At 34.5% G+C, this 19814-nt stretch overlaps 1 protein-coding gene across 1 annotated transcript in view; it reads left to right on the top strand.

Annotated features, from left to right (window-relative positions):
* The first annotated feature begins 1606 nt into the window (after nt 1–1606).
* The window catches only part of clockb (clock circadian regulator b), a 41462-nt gene continuing 23254 nt past the window's right edge, over nt 1607–19814 (top strand). Inside the window, exons 1-15 of the mRNA XM_056460583.1 lie at nt 1607–1953; nt 2794–2900; nt 3822–3881; nt 6656–6804; nt 9908–9999; nt 10160–10249; nt 10368–10485; nt 13509–13622; nt 13718–13836; nt 13983–14065; nt 14156–14262; nt 16939–17086; nt 17177–17252; nt 19463–19601; nt 19716–19810. Coding sequence (XP_056316558.1) covers nt 2884–2900; nt 3822–3881; nt 6656–6804; nt 9908–9999; nt 10160–10249; nt 10368–10485; nt 13509–13622; nt 13718–13836; nt 13983–14065; nt 14156–14262; nt 16939–17086; nt 17177–17252; nt 19463–19601; nt 19716–19810 — 1407 coding nt within the window. The 5' untranslated portion in view covers nt 1607–1953; nt 2794–2883. The remainder of the gene's footprint in view (nt 1954–2793; nt 2901–3821; nt 3882–6655; nt 6805–9907; nt 10000–10159; nt 10250–10367; nt 10486–13508; nt 13623–13717; nt 13837–13982; nt 14066–14155; nt 14263–16938; nt 17087–17176; nt 17253–19462; nt 19602–19715; nt 19811–19814) is intronic.

Here is a 19814-nt window from a genome sequence, read left to right as displayed (position 1 = left end):
TCCTTGTCCTATACTTCCGGGTTTCTTCCCACCGCAGCCTCGCTTTGGTTCTTTAAAATGGCGGCCACGTGAAATAAGCGTATTGAGTTAACTTAAATAAAAGTTAACTAAATTGTTGTAACTATCTTGATTTAATTTTTTTCAGTATTAAAAGGATTATATAAGCTACATACTGTATACATACAGCCAGTAAGGCTAGCTTATATATATAATAAATAGCTAATAAATCAAAGAAACATTGACTTTCGTCGTTTCTTTGCCTACTTTCTTTCAAAATTTGGGTCAGGTGTACACCACCTTTTTTTAGGACAACACAAAGGAATGAACCGCCAACTTATCCAGCATTTGTTTTACGCAGTGGATGCCCTTCCAGCTGCAACCCAGTACTGGGAAACATCCATATACTCTTACATTCACACATAAACTACGGCCAATTTACCCATTTCACCTGTACCACATGTCTTTGGACCAGCACCCGGAGGAAACCCACATCAACACAAGGAGAACATGCAAACTCCACACAGATATTACATGGACATCCAAAAGGTAAAATGCAAAGTGATTAAGAAACAAATTTACCAGAAACAGGTGGAACAGCACCCAAAATAATCTTATTGAAATCTTTTTTTAGAACAACCTTAAATATTAAACAGACTTGTTTAGACTTTGATTTCTTTGTCATTTCAGAGATTTTTTTTTTTTATAAAAAATGTACATATTTAACATCAAATCAAAACAAATTTGAACAACTTATCTAACTTTCTACACTTCTCTGGCAAGTGCCTTTATAAAGATAAAAAAATTAAGTCTATGCTCCAAACCATTCCGCATATACAAGGTGGAAATTAGCTTTTCAGGTTAAACATTAAATAAAGTGCTTAACAGATTATAAAGATGAACGAAACATATTTAGCTCCATAAAACCCCCTAAAAATATAATATAATATAATATAATATAATATAATATAATATAATATAATATAATATATATTCCCAGTGATGGGTTGCAGCTGGAAGGGCATCCGCTGCATAAAACATATGCTGGATAAATTGGCGGTTCATTCCGCTGTGGCGACCCCAGAATAACAGAATAAAGAATAAAGGACTAAGCTGAAAAGAAAATGAAAGAATGAAGTGTGTGTGTGTGTGTGTATATATATATATATATATATATATATATATATATATATATATATATATATATATATATATATATATATATATATATATATATATACATACATACATACATACATACACATAAATAAAACGCATTACTGAACCAAAATGCATTTAACTATTTAACTGAAATAAAAAATAAAAGCCAAATAATTAACACCAGACGTTTAATAAATAAACTTTTAAAATGTATTAATTGTTATTTTGTGTTGTGCAGTTTAGAGGTGCAGATAAGTATAAAGGAATAATGACAAAACGTAACATAATATTGACATAAGGGAAACGTAAACTTAAAGTAAACTTAAACCAATATTTAACCTTTAAAAGCACCCTGTTCTACGCTTTTATTCGATGCACACTATTTAGCAGTGATCCGCGTGCGCTTATGGCGTAGCTACTGCGCATGACTCTGACTTGCTCGCGTAAAGTAGGCCTGGCCTAAATGTTTTCATCCTGTTCGCTGCCGAAAATGCGCTCGAACGGCCGCCGAACGAAGCTAAAAGATGTCTAAACTGCGATATAAATAGCATTACTGCTAACTGAAGGCTCATAGTGAGAGTGTGCGGTTTTCGCGCGACCAGAAGAAGCTTCCGCTACGCCTCGAGAGTCATTAGGCCCGCTGACCCATATTCGCGGGAGCGCTCGAGGAAGTGCGCGCATGAAATTCACCATTGCATTTCTTATTATTGCACCACCGTGACTATTCATCGCAGCGCTGCATCGTGATCCACTGACCGAAGGAACTCCGACCTGACTGAGCATCTGTGTGGATGTGTGAGTGTTTTTTTTGTTCGGTGGTTAGCAAATGTTCGTATAATATGTGCCTAAAGGCGGCAGTTCCGTGGTAAATATGGGGCTGTGCAGGAAAAACAGGACATTGTGTACACTTTTGTTAACAAGTATTAAAAAGTAGTACAGTCTCTTGAAATTATCGTGTCAATTTATTCACAGTCGTGACGTTTCATACACTTATTTATCACAGTTGGTTTTGTCAGGATGTCCTTGTCAAAAGAGTTTGACTGATATTGTGGTTGTAACTTGCATGGAAGTGTTGGACTGAACTGGAATGATGAGCACAGTGTTTGAAGGCTGAGGTGATGTTGTTTTAACTGCATGCTTAATAAAAGAAACTTAAATGAAGGTTTTTAAATTACACAGCTAATATGTCAGATGATTACAATTTTTGTAAGTCCTTCCTTTCCAGCATTTGTGTTTTTGTTGGGGAACAAGCAGCCATGTGGCCCCCAACTGTCTTAAAGTGATAGTTCTCCCCAAAATAAAAGTTCTGTCATCATTTACTCACACTTCACTAGGTCAAATTTCTTTTGTAGTTGTTGTTTTTGTGTGGTCAAAAGGTATTTTTAAGAATGTTTTTTTTCTTTCTATGGAAGTCAGTGGTTACAGGTTTCCAACATTTTTCATAATATCTTCTTTGGTGCTCAACAGAACAAAAAGCAAACATTCAAATTTGTTTGGAACATGTAAATGATGGCAGAATTTCAATTTCAACCGTCCCTTTAATTTTTCACCTCTGACTTTAACTAAAGGGTCCAAACATATTCACTTAAGCTGTTAAATTATGATTGGCTTATCTTCTGTTTTTTATGTCTGCAGACGTTCACGTTGGCAGATCCTCTTCACCAATGTCTTCCCAACGCGTGAGGCCTTTTTTATCTCCCGACTGATCCATAAGACTGAGTTATCATGAGCTCCAGAGACAGGTATAGTTGTCGTATTTGTACTTTAATACTGAACCGTTTAAAAGTTTGTAGTCATATTTGAAATTATTAAAAATGTTTTGGAAATCTCACAAAGGCTGCATTACTTGTATTAAAAATACAAACAGTGATGCTCTTAATGTCAAAATGAAATGTGAAAATTTCAAATGCTAATACAATTCAAATATTATTATCGTCAGTGTTGAAAGCAGTTGAATTGCTTGCTATGTTTATGAAAGCATAACATTTTTCAGAATTAAATTAATATAAGCATTGCGAAATGGAGGTCTTTTGTAATATTATGAATGTAATAACTGTCATTTTTGGTCAATTTATCTGTGCATCTTTGTATAATTAAGACATACATTGTTTAAAAAAAACCAGTTTTAAGGTGCCTTTGTTACATGTGTACGCTATAGTTATTACAATTAATTATGCGTAATTACATGCAACTAATCCTGGACCTAAACCTCATCCTGACCATAACCGTTAAGTAAGTACATGTAATTAATTAATATCACTCAAAAGTTACATAATTAGTTACCCTGTAACAAGGACACATTAATGTAACCAAAAATACATAATAACTTGAACATTTAGACAATAATGTATAACAATAATAATTCAGTAGCACAACAGAAAATATGATTTGGTTGTGTCTAAATTTCTGCACTAAACCTGCTTATTAAAATGTAGTTACACTTTTTTTATTCACACATACATTTTCAGTGACCCAATTTCTACTTTCAAAAAAGTACAGTATGTTTGGTTTGACTTTGATGGTTCTTCTTCGGTTTTGATCTATTTTTTAGCACCACACAGCCTCTCTGTTTCTCTCTGTGGGGATATGCAAACATTTCAAAAACATGTAGGAACATAAAATGTTTTCCATCACGGAAATAATTATTTTTTTTCTTTCTTTAGGGATGATGGCAGTATTTTTGATGGGTTCATGGAGGAAGATGAGAAAGATAAGGCGAAACGGTGAGTAAAATTGATGCTTTTGGTTATGTTTTTATAACTTATTTTAAAGAAAAGGAGGATAAACATACAGATCTGATGTTCTCAGCTGGTAGAAAACTTAATATTTGACTGTAAGAAGAGTGCTGCATATGAACTACTAAAGCACTAACATCTTTTTAATTTGAACAGTTTTTGTATAATGGTTATAACTTATTTCATGAACCATAAAAATAATATGGGAAAATTGCATAATGTTACCCACAGCAAGTTATTCAGACTGAAGCAAGCATATGCATCATAAAACATGCAAAAAAACATACAAAAAAAAATGTTTACTGTCTATTTTTATGGTCTAAAGTTTAATTAGAAATACTTAGGCTAGGTCACTGTTAACATTAATAATGCATTAATTATCAATGAAGAAATACATTTGTTAGTGTTCATTTGTATTTGCTAACATTAGTTATTAAAATGCTAAAACTGTTAGCTTAATAAATATGTTTTAATTATGTAATATAATAAGTACCTTAATAATAATCAATGCATACATTTTTGTTGAAATTAAGTTTGTATTAGAGCTGCACAATATTGGAAAACTGACGTTTTGATATTTTATTTTTCTACGATGTATACTGGGATGGTGACATGGTGGCTCAGTGGTTAGCACTGTCGCCACACAGCAAGAAAGTCATTGGTTTCGGCGGGTGCTCCAGTTTCCCCCATAGTCCAAAGACATGCGCTATAGGTCAATTGAATAAACTAAATTGGCCATAGTGTGTGTGTGTGAATGAGTAGGTATGGATGTTTCCCAGGACTGGATTGCAGCTGGAAGGGCATCCAATGTGTAAAACATATTCTGGATAAGTTGGCGGTTCATTCCGCTGTGGCAACCTCTGATTAATGAAGGAACTAAACCGAAAAGAAAATGAATGAATGAATGAATATATTGCGATTATTGAGTATAATTTTAGCAGATGAAATGAATAGGTCTGTTTGGAAAGAATTCATAATTTCACATACATTGGGATGATTTAGCAAAGCATCTGCATGGATTATTATAAACCAATCACAAACATTGATAAATAGAGTAGAGCTATGATACTGTACATATTAAATAAACAGTGCGTTGTGATTTTCTGTAATAAAGTCAACAATAATCAGAAACACAAATATAATAATCAAATCTAAAATAATGTATAGTCCTGTATATTGAAACATAAGTACAGTAAAGTAAGAAACGTAATTTCTGAATGTGCCAAAATGCTTTAAACTGACTTGAAATCCTCACACAGGTCATAAAAACACAGATAATTACTAAAAGTTTTAGTAACTTTGTGGATAAGCAGTGCAGTGACTCCATAAATCACAAGCGTTTTGAAATGTGGTCTATTATATTGATGTTGAAATGATATATTGTGCAGCCGTGGTTTGCATTGCTAGTTAACTCAGGGGTGTCCAAACTCTGTCCTGGTAGGCCGGTGTCCTGGGGCCGGTTGCACCAGCAGTGTGTAAGTTAAAATGTAGGTAAGTTGTGTCATAAAAGGACACCAAGTTACAACTTGCACACCACTAAATATTTTTGTGTTGCACCACTGAACTTAGTTTAAACGTAATGCTACTCTCCAACTAAATATTTACGGCAGCCTCCCCGCATGTATAACGGCAGAAAAGAGATGACGGCGAGATTAGTTTACTTGGAGGAGCTCGCGATCATAATAAAGAATGATCTCCCTCTACTCACAACCTCATTTTTTTCCCAAATCTCACATTTTCCTCCCAAATCTCACATTTAGCTGGCAGCTAGCTCTCTGCAACTCTCACATGGTCGCCCACTGAAGCTAAGCAGGGCTGCGGTCAGTACCTGGATGGGAGACCACATGGGAAAGCTAGGTTGTTGCAGGAAGAGGTGTTAGTGAGGCCAGCAGGGGGCACCCAACCTGCAGTCTGGGTGGGTCCTAATGCCCCAGTATAGTGACGGGGACTCAAACCAAGGCCCTGACTCTCTGTGGTCATTAAAAATCCCAGGATGTCCTTCGAAAAAGAATCCTCATGATTTTACGGAGAGCTTATGACCTACTAACTACGGTTTAGCCCTAAGAACATGTGGTGCAACCGAAGTGAAAACAAATTTAGTTACAAACTAGTTATTAGTTACTAAGCCCCTAGTGTGGACTTTACGTTCCAGTTTAAGAAAGAACTTATGAACAGCTGGTGCAACCCTACCCTGCAGATTTTACCTCTAACTTGCCTCAATGCACCTGCATGGATGTTTCTAGAAAGCCTAGTAAGAGCTTGACTAGCTAGCCTAGGTATGTCTGATTAGGATTGGAACTAAACTTTGCAGGACATCGCCCCCTCTGGACCCAGTGTGGACACTCCCGACTAACTAATGGCACAACAAATGTTAGGAAATTAATACTTTTTGTTAAATGTTACTGTTAATTGTTTGCAAGTCATTTAATAACACTTTACATACATTCATACTTTACATACTTCACCCTTTTTATTTATAACATTTACAGTATGCTTGTTACACATTTCATGTATTTAGTTATTATTATAGTAATAATAATAAATTATGCATAATTACATACAACCATGCAGTAGGTAATACAGTAGTTAATTAATATTACTCGGTGCTTAAATGTGTAGTTTACTGTATTAAGGACACTGTAAAATAACCTGTAACTCATATTAAAAAAGTGTGAACTCTGCTAGGTTGTGTTCTTCATGAATAAGCATTTGTATCTTTGTTTAATGCGTTCGCATGTTTTCATGTTTATCTTCAATGGCAGAGTTTCGAGGAATAAGTCGGAGAAGAAAAGGCGAGACCAGTTCAACGTGCTCATTAAAGAACTTGGGACCATGTTGCCTGGAAACACACGAAAGATGGACAAGTCTACGATTTTGCAAAAAAGCATCGACTACCTGCGCAAGCACAAAGGTGAGGCCAAATAAATGCTTATTTGTAGAGGTTCATTTATGTTCTGTTTCACAATGTGTATAATAGCGCAATTCAGCAGTCATCTAGAACAGTGATTCCCAACGTGGGCATCGGGACAATATGGGGGTCGCTTGTTGATTTTCAAAAATCCTATTCATTTAATGTTTAAAGTTACATAAAAACAACAACATGCAAATAAAAAGCCATCAGCCTTTTGATTTTTATTTATTTATTTTTTGTAACCCCTGGGGTTAGGGCTGCTCGATTATGGGGAAAAATCATAATCACGATTATTTTGGTCATATTTGTAATCACGATTATTCAAAACGATTATCAGTTGAAGTCAAAATTATTAACCCTCCTGTGAAATGTTTTTTAAATATTTCCAAAATGATGTTTAACAGAGCAAGGAATTTTTCACACTATTTCCTACAATATTTTTTCTTCTGAAGAAAGTCTGATTTTTTTTATTTTTTTTTTGGCTAGAATAAAAACAGGTTTAAATATTTTGAGACCCATTTTAAGGTCAACATTATTAGCCCCCTTAAGCAATATATTTTTTGATTGTCTGCAGAAGAAACTACTGTTATACAATGACTTGCCTAATTACCCTAATTAAGCCTATAAATCACACATTAATCTGAATGCTTGTCTTGAAAAATATCTAGTCAAATATTATTTACTGTCATCATAGCAAAGATAAAAGAAATCAGTTATTAGAGATGAGTTATTAAATCTATTATGTTTAGAAATAGGTTGAAAAAATATTCTTTCCATCAAACAGAAATTAGGAGGAAAGGGGTCGCTAATAATTCAGGAGGGCTAATAATTCTGACTTCAACTATACAAATACAGTTATTTTCCTCCATGTAAATAAGGAAAGGAAATGTAAATACAATATAATAAAAATATGAAACAAGTCATATGGCACCAGTGGTGTAGTGGTTAGTGCGTTGACACACGTATCGGAGTGATGCTCAGGGCGACCCGAGTTCGATTCTCACCTCGCGGTCCTATGCCGATCCTTCCCCTCTCTCTGCTGCCCACGCTTTCCTGTCAATACTCTCTACTGTCCTGTCCATTAAAGGTGAAAACCCCAAAAAATTATTATAAAAAAAATAAAAATATGAAACAAACTGTACTTTAAGCATCTTTACTGTAAGGAAAAAACTTTAGCTACAACAGTCCTTCTGTCAAGAGCAGTGAGTGATTTTCTCCATTTGTTGTTTGATTAATGATAAAAACAGTCGGCAGCAGGAATATTGCAAGCTGTCACTTTAAGAGCATTGCGGCTCTGATATATGGTTTCTCTTTCACATGTTTTTTGGTTTATTACACAAATGAGGGTCAATATGAATAATCCCTAAACATCGCGCTTTGACACCTATTTGACCATTAAAGCGCGCACATTAAGATGTCTTTAGATGTGTGTGCTCTGAGGTTTCTGAGGCTGAGCGCGCGCACACACAACAGCATGCAGTCTCATTCGCGCTAAACATGAATGATTCGAAAGTACATCAATGAACTATCAATGCATCCTGACTGCAAAAGTTACATTATAGTACACGCTTTTAGTAATGTTCACGTGAAACTGAGCTTTGCAGAGGAACTTACTGTAATGTGTACAACTGGAAAGGGTAGGTATATGATGCAATAATCGTTTATCTCGATTAATGTTTTTTCATAATCGTTAGAAGCCGATATCAATTGCACAGCCTACCTGGGGTGATTACATGATATTAAAGACACAGCAATAGTGTCAGATGCAGCACGTTGATTTTATGGCACCAGGTTAAATTTGCTGAAGCTTTTATGGCACTCACGTACATTAAAAATAAATACAGGCCACATGTAAACATGGAGGATGGTTTCCAAGTGGCGTTCTTTAAAATTAAATTCTGAATAGACTTGGGCCTATTCGTATGTCTGCGGCATTGTGTGCAAGGTTGATATATTTATAACCACCTCAGGATATTGGGGTTTGTGAGTCACTGGCATTGTTATTTTGGGGATCACTGGCTGAAAGTTTGGGAACCCCTGATCTAGAATACTTACAGATTTATTTTTTTGCCATTACATTTATTGCATTAATGTGTTTGTGATTGCTTTTTTGTAAACTGCTGCTTTTGCAAAAAAAAAAAAAGATTATTGCCATATAATTTACAAGCGAAATCCTGTATATTCATCACTTTTCACAATGAATTTATCACAGTGGTAACCGTATTCTTAATTAATCATGCCATTCTACTACTATGCAGTTTCCACCGCTCATGCCGTTTCTTCAGTATGTGTGTTGTGAGCTTTATGCAAATTTTCTGTTTGCATGCAATACCCGAATGACCTACAAAAATGTCAAAAGAGTGCAGTATAAAAAGTGATTATTCTGCACACAATTCCACAATGCAGCATGTGTAACCTCTCGTTCCAGATTCACTGTTATATTACCACTGATTTTTCACACTGTTAAAAATATTTGTTTGAAATTCTATAATGACTTTTAGTGGTTAGTTTAAATATGCACTGTAATAAGATCATGCAAGAAAATAATATGCACTGCATTGTTTTCTGCACCCCTGCTCTATTTAAAGTGCAACCGCACTGCTCTTTTCATTGTAATAGATTACTATATAGTTATACATAATGTTTAGTTGAATATTTTGTTATATTAATATTCTTTTCAGAGATGTCAACTATTTTAGACATATATAGTTGTTTATATATATTTTTATTCAGCAGATGTGCATTTAATTAATCAAAAGTGACATTAAATATGGTTAAATATAATTTGTTTTTATATTAAGATTTTCAAAAATATTATTAACTGTTTTCAAAACCGATAAAGAGAAATGCTTCATAAGCACCACATCAGCATCTTAGAGTGATTTCTGAAGGATCATGTTACACTGAGGACTGGAGTAATGATTTGGCTTCGCATCATTGAAATCTTAATAATTAGTTTGGACAATATTACAAAATATATACAATTTAACCTGTTTTTCCATCACAAATGCAGCTCGATGTGCATAAAAATGCAAAAACATTCTCTAAGCAATTGAAACATCAGGAAAACAAGTCACAAGGAAGTGTCTGTGTTCACATGCAGAAAACGCTGCTCAATCGGAATCAAGTGACATCAAGCAGGATTGGAAACCTCCGTTTCTCAGCAATGAGGAGTTTTCGCAGCTGATGCTGGAGGTGAGACTCTGCTTTGTTTGTGTTTCACTTAATATTTGAAAGATGTTTCCATGAATAGAATATGAATGCGTTCTCATTCATGTTTAATGTCTTTTCATTTTTCATAAACCCTCTTAATCTTATTTTTAGTAACTAAGTAATGGGTTTTTATGTTTTTAAGGCACTGGATGGATTCTTCCTCGTGATGCTGACAGATGGGTATATCATTTACATCTCAGAAAGCGTAACCTCTTTACTGGAGCATCTTCCTGTAAGTGAGAGAGGATGTGCGTGTTTAGTTGGTAGATTGTTTATAGTCCATTTAAAGATTCCTTTATGTCCTGGAGTTGTTACATTTATATGCTCGTATATAATTGTGTTTGTTTCAGTCGGACCTTATGGATCAGAACCTTCTGAACTTTCTTCCACTGGTGGATCATGGAGAAGTGTATAAAGCCCTGTCCTCATCACCAGACATTGAAAACCTCAACTCTGATTACCTCAAGTGTGAGTGTCTAATCTCCCACAAAATATTTGTTGTGCTGTGGTGTTTTTTCCCTTTTATTTCCCTTTTTTCCATTGCTGACGACAAGTATTTGTATATTTTTTTGATTATCAAGAAGTTTTGTTCATTTCGGTCAGTTTAGACCAGAGCTGGGTGTAACGTGTTCCACAGTAACGTGTTACTGTATTCCAATTACATTTTTGGGGAATGCAGTAATTAAACAAACTACATTTTAAATTTGTGTAATTTGATTACAGTTACTAAAGTCAATGTAATTGCATCATTTACGTTACAAATATAGTTTGTTAGAAATATAGTTTCTAATGAAGGCGCAGGGCTTGCATGTGCGTATTCGGAGCGCATATTTTCCAGGTGCCCCAGTTAAAAACCGAGAGTCACGTGACAAGAACTGACGATCAGCTTTATGCTTTGAAAGGAATATACACATTTTGGTAGACTAATTACCTCAGACAAACACAGAACACCCACACACTGCAGTGCTTTTTCATACTATGGTTGTCGATGGTTACAGGTATCCGGTTGTCTTCTTTTGTGTTTAAAAAAAAAGACAAACAGGTTTGGAACAAGTGAACGATGAGAGAATTTTTTAAGTCTTTTGAATATGTCAAGCTGCTGTGATCAACCCATTGTAATGTTTTTCAGTGAGTATTAATTACTGAAAGAGCTGCAGTATATTTTGTATTTTTATAGGTATATTTTATGCTTTAAAAGTAACTTCAAAGTAAAGTAATCAGTAATCTGATTACTTTTTACATGAAGTAATTAGTAATGTTATCAGATGTTTACTTTACATATTGTTTACCTCTTGGCTATATGAAGCTAATGTAGCCTAGTGCATCGTGTTTTATACATGAATGCCTCTAAATTATCAGATTAAGAAAACTTAAAAATCTTAAAATCTCTCCAACAGTAACATTAGAAAAATTACTTTTAAAATGTCAATGACAGCTCGATGCACACTAAATGGGCACTTTCTACATGTGAATATAATGTTATTTACCATGAAACAATGTAGATAGTGTGAAAAGAATTTCAACATTGTTTTTCCTGAAATCTGTGACAATTTAAAGAAATTGCAAGCTGCTTTAAAGGTGCAATAGCTGACTGGCTTCAGAAACTTTTTTTATTGTGCTAGTCAAAAGTCGGCTGCAGGGTGGCTCAGTGGTTAGCACTGTCACCTCACAGCAAGAAGGTCACTGGTTTGAGTCCCGACTAGGCCAGTTAGCATTTCTGTGTGGAGTTTGCATGTTCTCCCCCTGTTTGTGTGGATTCCCTCTGGTTGCTCCGGTTTCCCCCACAGTCCAAACACAAGTGCTATAGATGAATTTGGTGAACTAAATTGGCTGTAGTGTATAAGAGTGTGTGTAAATGTGAGAGTTTATGGGTGTTTCCCAGTACTGGGTTGCAGCTGGAAGGGCATCTGCTGCATAAACATATGGCGGAATATTTGGCGGTTCATTCCTCTGTGGCGACCCCTGATAAAAAATGAACTAAGCCGAAGGAAAATGATTGAATGAATGGTTAAGTCTCTTCACATTCCAATAGTAATGATTAAAGTAAATGATCTAAATGTATTTATTTGGCTTTTTTCAGTTTATTCATGACAACTTGCTTTTGTATAAAGTTATTATTAGTAGTAGCAGTAGCAGAATTATTTATTATTTGCATATTTATATTTGTTTTATTAAAAACAAGCTTAGATTTGTCAACCTGTCAGGTTTTGGACCATATGGGGCATAAGAACAGGTTGTGTGTTTGGATATTTTTGACCACACTTCGTTATTATTGTGCAGTTTTTCACTAGCTGGAAATTAGAACTGAATTTAGGAATAGTTTTGAAACAAATTTTGCGCTTAACAAAGAAATTAAATATGTAGGCTAATGGATGTCTTCAGTAGAGCGTGTACAACTCCGTTTCCTTATCCACGAAGCTGAGTGGAGGAGGCTCATTCTTTATCCTGGCACAGCAGGTGGTCTGTTTAACTGTTTTCTCGCTAGTGATGCGTTCAGTTTTTCCACTTACAAAGTCTGCCATGTAATAGCAAATGCTCCATGGAGCGACGCAAGTGACTCTTAAAGGGAATGGGAGATGAGATTCTGATTGGTTTATTCTCAAAACACACACATAACTCATTAAGAGAATAAGCACAACACTTTTAGACCATGGCGTAATGCTTTTGCACCATGCGCTATAGACTTTGCGCTTAGATCGTTAAAATAGAGCCCTAAAAGTGTAGTGTGACTGCTGCTTAAAGCATAGGACTAAAAATGTTTATGCAATTAAAAATATAGCATCTTTACAAAGCCTGAATGTATAGGTTAGAAACAAAAACTTAAAATGCTAGATTCCCAGAAGTCTTAAGATAGGTCCCCCATGTGGTTTTAGCTTTTTTTCCTGTGAAGTTTCAAGATGTAGTTGTTCCATCTGAATGACATAAAGCAACTCGTTCAACCATCTCTGATAACAAGCAGCCTTTGGATATTTCCAATTAAGTAGGATCATCTTTTTACCTGTAATCATGCCAACCATCAGGGCTCGCTGTTGGGTTAACGGAAAGGTGTACATTATATTAGAATATCCTAAAATAGCCAGAGAATATTGTACATTATGACAAGTTTTGCTTGCTACACAACTGAAAATGTGTTCATGATGTTTTCAATGCTATTATGCAAGTTATCATTTTCCCAGATCACCTACTGCACCTTTAGATTTTACATTGTTTGATTGATTTTGGATAAAAATGCTGTCATTACAGAATCACTGGAGGGGCTATGCAGCACAATTAAATTTTTTTTTCATTCATTATCATTCATTAAACCATATGTAAGGAAAATTAAGTTTTTTTTTGTCATTGAAAGCCATGGAGAAGTCAGGGAATTTGACATTTGGCTTCGAGTGGGAATGTATTCTACTGTGCACAAATGTTTGCTCTATTACAAACACGCAGATCTAAATTTGTATTATCATGTGCCATATATGTTTTCTGTTGCTTTGTTTTTATAGCCAAGAACCAGATGGAGTTTTGTTGTCACATGCTCAGAGGTTCTGTGGATCCCAAGAAACCGCCTGTATATGAATATGTTAAGTTTATCGGCAACTTTAAGTCACTTGTCAACAGTAAGTGTTTGTTTCCTGTTTGTTTCTCGCTAGATTTAGATTGATCGCAGTGTATAGATTAACGGTTTCTTTAACACAAATCTCTCCTCTCTCAGTGCCTCAAAAAACCCGTAATGGCCTTGAGGGAATTCTGCAGCATTCGTTGCAGCCGGCCTTCGATGATCAACTCTGTTTTATTGCAACTGTGAGGCTTGCAAAGCCCCAATTCATCAAAGTAAGCTGAAAGTCAATCAAGAAATCAATAGCATCCATAGCAAAAGTAGATTTGCATTACACACAAACTCTCTCTGCATGTATCTTAAGGCATTAAATGTGTAAACAACACTGACATCGACGTGTGTTGGTATTGATTGTGTACAGGAAATGTGCATGGTGGAGGAGCCCAATGAAGAATTCACATCTCGACACAGTCTGGAGTGGAAGTTCCTCCTATTAGATCACAGGTTTGCAGACTTACTGTATAATTTCATCCATATTTTTTAACCATTATTCATATTTCTTCATTGAGGTGTGTGGGTTTTGTTGTGTTACAGAGCTCCACCTATCATTGGCTATATGCCGTTTGAGGTATTGGGAACATCAGGCTATGACTATTATCATGTAGATGACCTGCATTCACTGGCCAAATGCCATGAGCACTGTAAGTATTACACAAAAAATAGGGGTGTACATTATTTATTTGGTTTTAGATGATATAATAATATATCTCTTTATTACAAAATGTATTTTAGGGTACAAAATGCAATAAGAAAGCCCTTATCAGTTGTGGAAGCAGTAAAATCAGTTTTGTTTTGTTTTTTACATTTGAGATATGAAATAATGAAAAGGATCGTTCAACCCAAAATGAAAATGTACTCACTTTTTACTCCCCCTCAAGTGGTTGTAGACTTTTATAAGTTTCTTTTTACGATTCACAAAATAAGGTATTTTGAAGAAAGCTAAAAACCTGTAACCATTGATTTCCACAGTAGGAAAAAATACTATGGAAGTCAATGGTTACAGGTTTTAAGCATTTTTCAAAATACCTTATTTTGTGTTCAACAGAAGAAAGAAACTCCTAAAAGTTTGGAACAAGTAAAGGATGAGTGAATGAAGATTCAATTTTCATTTTAGGGTAAACTCTCCCTGTCACCCACAAGCAAAATATCATTTTTATCAAATATCAAAAAAGTGTCATATATCAGCATGAGAAAATATGATGTTGATTTTTATTGAACACTTTAACAAAGTAGAAGTGAGGAAGTTTTTTTTGTTTTTTTTTAAACACAATTATGTCTATTTTCCCTGTTTCACCAGTAAAAATAGTTTCAAACATAGCCACAGCAGAACATCTGTGCATTTCAGACCTGTTTGCCCTGAGGTGTTGCTATTTTCAAACCAGCGTAGCACTGATTTTCCCATTTTCCGCCAGGTTGTTTAAATGGCAAATCCATTTGTACCACTTTGTGAATTCATTATGTTGTTTCGGTGGTTAAGGTGCATCGTTGGTGTGTTGCTATTTTGAGGAACTAAAATAAACTGTGCAATAGACCAACTGAAAGTAGGTCTAAAGTCCAGCACAGAGCGCGTTAGTTGTGCGCCTCGCTTACACATTGCTTAAAACACGCAGGATGTACAGCAATACACAAATATCTTTACAAATGAACAAGAATTAAAGGATTAAAATATTTTAAAAATGATTATGTTCTACATAAATATAAAAACCACTGCCTTCATGCCTTCATCTCGGGGGGCTTTTTGTAGTTTAGTCATGACAATTTGCTTTTGTATAATATTATTAGTAGTAGTAGTAGTATTTATTATATGCAAATTTATATTTGTTTTATTAAAAACTTGGTTAGATTTGTCCACCTGTCAGGTTTTGGACCATATGAGGCATAGGGCGTGTCTTTGGATATAACTTTTTTGTTTTTTTGACCACACTTCGCTATTATTGCTCATTTATTGGTTTGCTGGAAATTAGAACTGAATTTAGAAATCGTTTTGAAACAAATCTTTGAGCTTAACAAACGAAATTAAATATGCAGGGTAATGGATGTCTGTGCTTACAACACGTTTCCTTATCCATGAAAGAGAGAACGAGAAGGTGAAAGAGAAAGTAAAGGCCAATTGGAGGAGGCTCATTCTTTATCCTCTCGCTGCAAATGCTCTGTTTAACTGTTTTCTTGCTAGTGAAGCGTTCAGTTTGTCCATTCAGTTTTTACACTTACAAAGCGCCATGGCGCGACGCAACTGACTCTTAAAGGAAATGGGAGATGAGACTCTGATTGGTTTATACTCAAAACACACCCAGAACTCATTAAGAGAAAAAGCACAACCCTGTTAGACCATGCGCCGTGGCGCAGAGCGTATTTTTCCATCTTTAAATTAGCAAAAGTGCATTGAAACATGCCCTTAATGCCTTTGCGCCATGCGCTTTAGACTTTGCGCCTAGATTGTTAAAATAAAGCCCTAAAACTGTTTTTGATTGAACCATTTGAATCGATTCAGTGATTACCTCATGAAGAGAGTCACTTGCTTCATTCCTAAACGAATTAGCCATATTAAACAAAGTATTGGAATGAATGATGTTTTACTTCTTAATCCATGACGATTTGAAACCAGCCATGTGTGTATATATATATATATATATATATATATATATATATATATATATATATATATATATATATATATATATATATATATATATATATATATATATATATATATATATATATATATATATATATATATATATATATATATATATATATATATATATACACACACACACACACACACACACACACACACACACACACACACACACACACACACACACACACACACACACACACAGTATTTGTCATAAATTATTAACTATCACAAATATTAAATGCCTATAGCAAAGACAATAGAATACACAAGACATGTTTCTCATATTGTTTTGAATGGGGAAAAGTGTAACGGTCCATATGGCGAATAAAGCCCTGTCTTCTATTACAGGAGCTAATTAGAGATCGATATAGACTGACGAGTCTCCAGGGGAAGGATGTTTACAAATGAAACTAATGACACAGTTGTTGTTTAATTTTATGGTTGATTCCTAATATGAAATTTAATCGTAAGCTTGGCAAGCAATTTTGGAGAATTTGATGGTTCCCCATTCAAACACAATGCCAGAGCAAACAGCCCGAGAGGCGTTTCAAAGATGGCCACTGAGTGAAATGACTTGCCTTAAAGGGACTTTGCCTATAGTCAATATAATTCAAACATAAATAAAAAATGTTCACTAGGTACCACTTGCCTCATTTGTCTTTTTATCTGCTTGCAGTAATGCAGTTTGGAAAAGGGAAATCATGCTATTATCGCTTTTTAACCAAAGGACAGCAGTGGATTTGGCTCCAGACTAACTACTACATCACGTATCACCAGTGGAACTCAAGACCAGAGTTCATTGTGTGCACACACACTGTTGTCAGGTACGCAGAGGCACACAGATGCCTACCACAACCGGAAAAAATACCTACAGTGACCTTCTTTTGCTAATTGTCTGTATTTCTTGTGTGTAGTTATGCTGAGGTGCGAGCAGAGCGGAGGAGAGAGATGGGAATAGAGGAATCTCCGCCTGAACTCACAGCAGACAAGGTGAGATGGGAAACATCTCTGAAATAACCCATTATTGTGATTTACTGAACATGATGTTATGTAGTTTATCTATGGCAGACTGATTTTATAGAATTTTTTTACATTAGAGTTAGTGAATATAGCAGGGGTTAATCATTTATGTGTGGATGATTAAAAGATTAGTGCATGTCTCATTTGGAAGTATTTATTAAAACATCTTTATCACATACAATACTTTTGAAAAATTATGTATTCTGCAGGGATGCATCAAATTTGGGCAGAAACTTGAGTACCACATGTTAAATGTATTAACTGAAAATCAGAAATTGTCAGTTAATACATTTAAACTGTGGTACTCAAGTTTTTTTGATTGTTTTTTCCAAATAAATCAGAGTGTCCGGGCGGTCTTAAAGTATTAAAAGTTGATAAATCAATGTAGAGAAATTTAAAGCCCTTAAAAAGTATTAAAGTCTTAAATGCTGTTTTTAATATCAGTTTTGATTATGCAATGTATGGTTGTATGCTAAAGTTTACCTAAATTAAATCTGCAAATATCAGGATGCTGTTACCAAGGCAACATCATTATTTCTGCAGTTCTATAGGCACCAACCTGCTGAATTAGCTAGATTTAATAGATTTTTATTCAGTATATGAATAATGTTTTAATTTTGAATTCATTTCTTGTATTAATATTTAATAAATATACTGCAAGTTAAAATCTCACCAGTGTTTCCGGTTGAAAAGTGGTTTATAAGGTTTTGATTTGTGGAAAGAGTCTTAAAAAACATCTTAAAGGTATCGAATTTCACTCTCGGGTTCCTGTATATACTCTGTAAATGCTGTTCTTTTGAACTTTTAGTTATTAACGAAGACTAAAAATATGTTTCTAAAAAATATTAATACATTAACAACATTTTAAGTGGATCAAAACCTTTCATCAAACCCGTTAAACGTTTATGTCTTAGAGCAACTTTGATTAACTTTGATCAGTGTTTTGATTTACTTCTAATGTTGGCTACTATATTTCAACAGTTATAATTGTAAAACAAATTTATTTAATAATTAATGTTTATTTCAGCTAAAACAAGCAAACAATCTGTATTTTGAAACAAAATGCTTGTTTTTTTAAAAACATTATTAAAGGGATAGTACACCCAAAAAATGCTAATTTACTCACCCTCAAGTTGTTCCAAACCTTTCAGTTTTTCTTCTTCTCTTAAACACAATAGAAGATATTTAAAAAAATGTTCAAAACCTGTAGCCACTGATCTCCATAAACAAAACTAAACAAATCCTATAGAAGTCAATGGATACAATTTTCCAATATGTTTCAATAACGTCTATTCTGTTCAACATAAAAAACAGGTTTGTGACAAATGAAGGTTGAGTAAATGCTGACAGAATTTTTAGTTATGGGCAAACTATTCCTTTAAAACAACACTGCTGTTTTTAACACTGATCATGTTTTAAGCAGCAAAATCGGCATATGAAGTCATTTCTGAGTGATTATGTGACACTGAAAAGATCTCTGAAAATGTAATTGCATCATAGAAATAAATGATATTTAATAATGTATTCAAATAGAAGACATTCATTTTAAATTGCAACAATTACCTTCCATATTACTATTTTTACTGTGTGTTGATCAACTGAACTAATATATACAGTTGAAGTTAAAGAAAAAATATAAGCCCTCCTGTGATTTAAAATTTTTTTTCAAATATTTCCCAAATTATGTTTAACAGAGCAAGGAAATTTTCACAGTATGTCTGCTAATATTTTTTCTTCTAGAAAAAATCTTATTTGTTTTGTTTCAGCTAAAATAAAAGCAGCTTTTAATTTTTTAAAAACCATTTTAAGGTCAAAATTATTAGCCCCTTTAAGCAATGTTTTACAGAACAAACCACTGTTATACAATAACTTGCCTAATTACCCTAATGTGCCTAGTTACTCTAATTAACCTAGTTAAGCCTTTAAATGTCACTTTAAGCTAAAAACTATCATGAAAAATATCTAGTCAAATATTATTTACTGTCATCATGGTATAGATAAAATAAATCGGTTATTAGAAATTGGTTATTAAAACTATCATGTTAAAATGTATTGAAAATTCTTTTCGTTAAACAGAAATTAGGGAAAAATATACAGGAGGCTAATGATTTAGGAGGCATACAAATTCTGACGCCAGCTGTATATATGAAATAATATGACAAAATAATTATTTTCTGTAGATTTCTGGCTCTGAAACGCAGTTAAACAACAGTCTGAAGAAGGTACTAGAGCGTTTCAGTGACAGTCGCTCGCCCTCCACCTCTTCCAGGAGCTCCCACAAGTCTTCACACACCGCCATCTCTGATAACACCTGCACATGTAAGCACTGAATGAAAACAGCAAAAATCTGCTTTTGTGTTGTATTTTCTGATATTCTGCCTGATGAAAAAAAAAAATTATTCTGGTAATCTCTTATCTGTTTAATTTCCTCAGCAACACCCTCAAAGCTGCAGATGGATGTAAGCAGTTCACCACGGCCAGCCACTGTGGATATGACATCACAACGGCGCTCCTCTATCAGCACACAGGTGA

The sequence above is a fragment of the Danio aesculapii genome, chromosome 1 (assembly GCF_903798145.1).
Source record: "Danio aesculapii chromosome 1, fDanAes4.1, whole genome shotgun sequence".
In the NCBI taxonomy this organism is placed as follows: Eukaryota; Metazoa; Chordata; class Actinopteri; order Cypriniformes; family Danionidae; genus Danio; species Danio aesculapii.
Note: the sequence above shows the minus strand (reverse complement) of the source record. Positions and strands in the feature narration are given on the sequence as shown.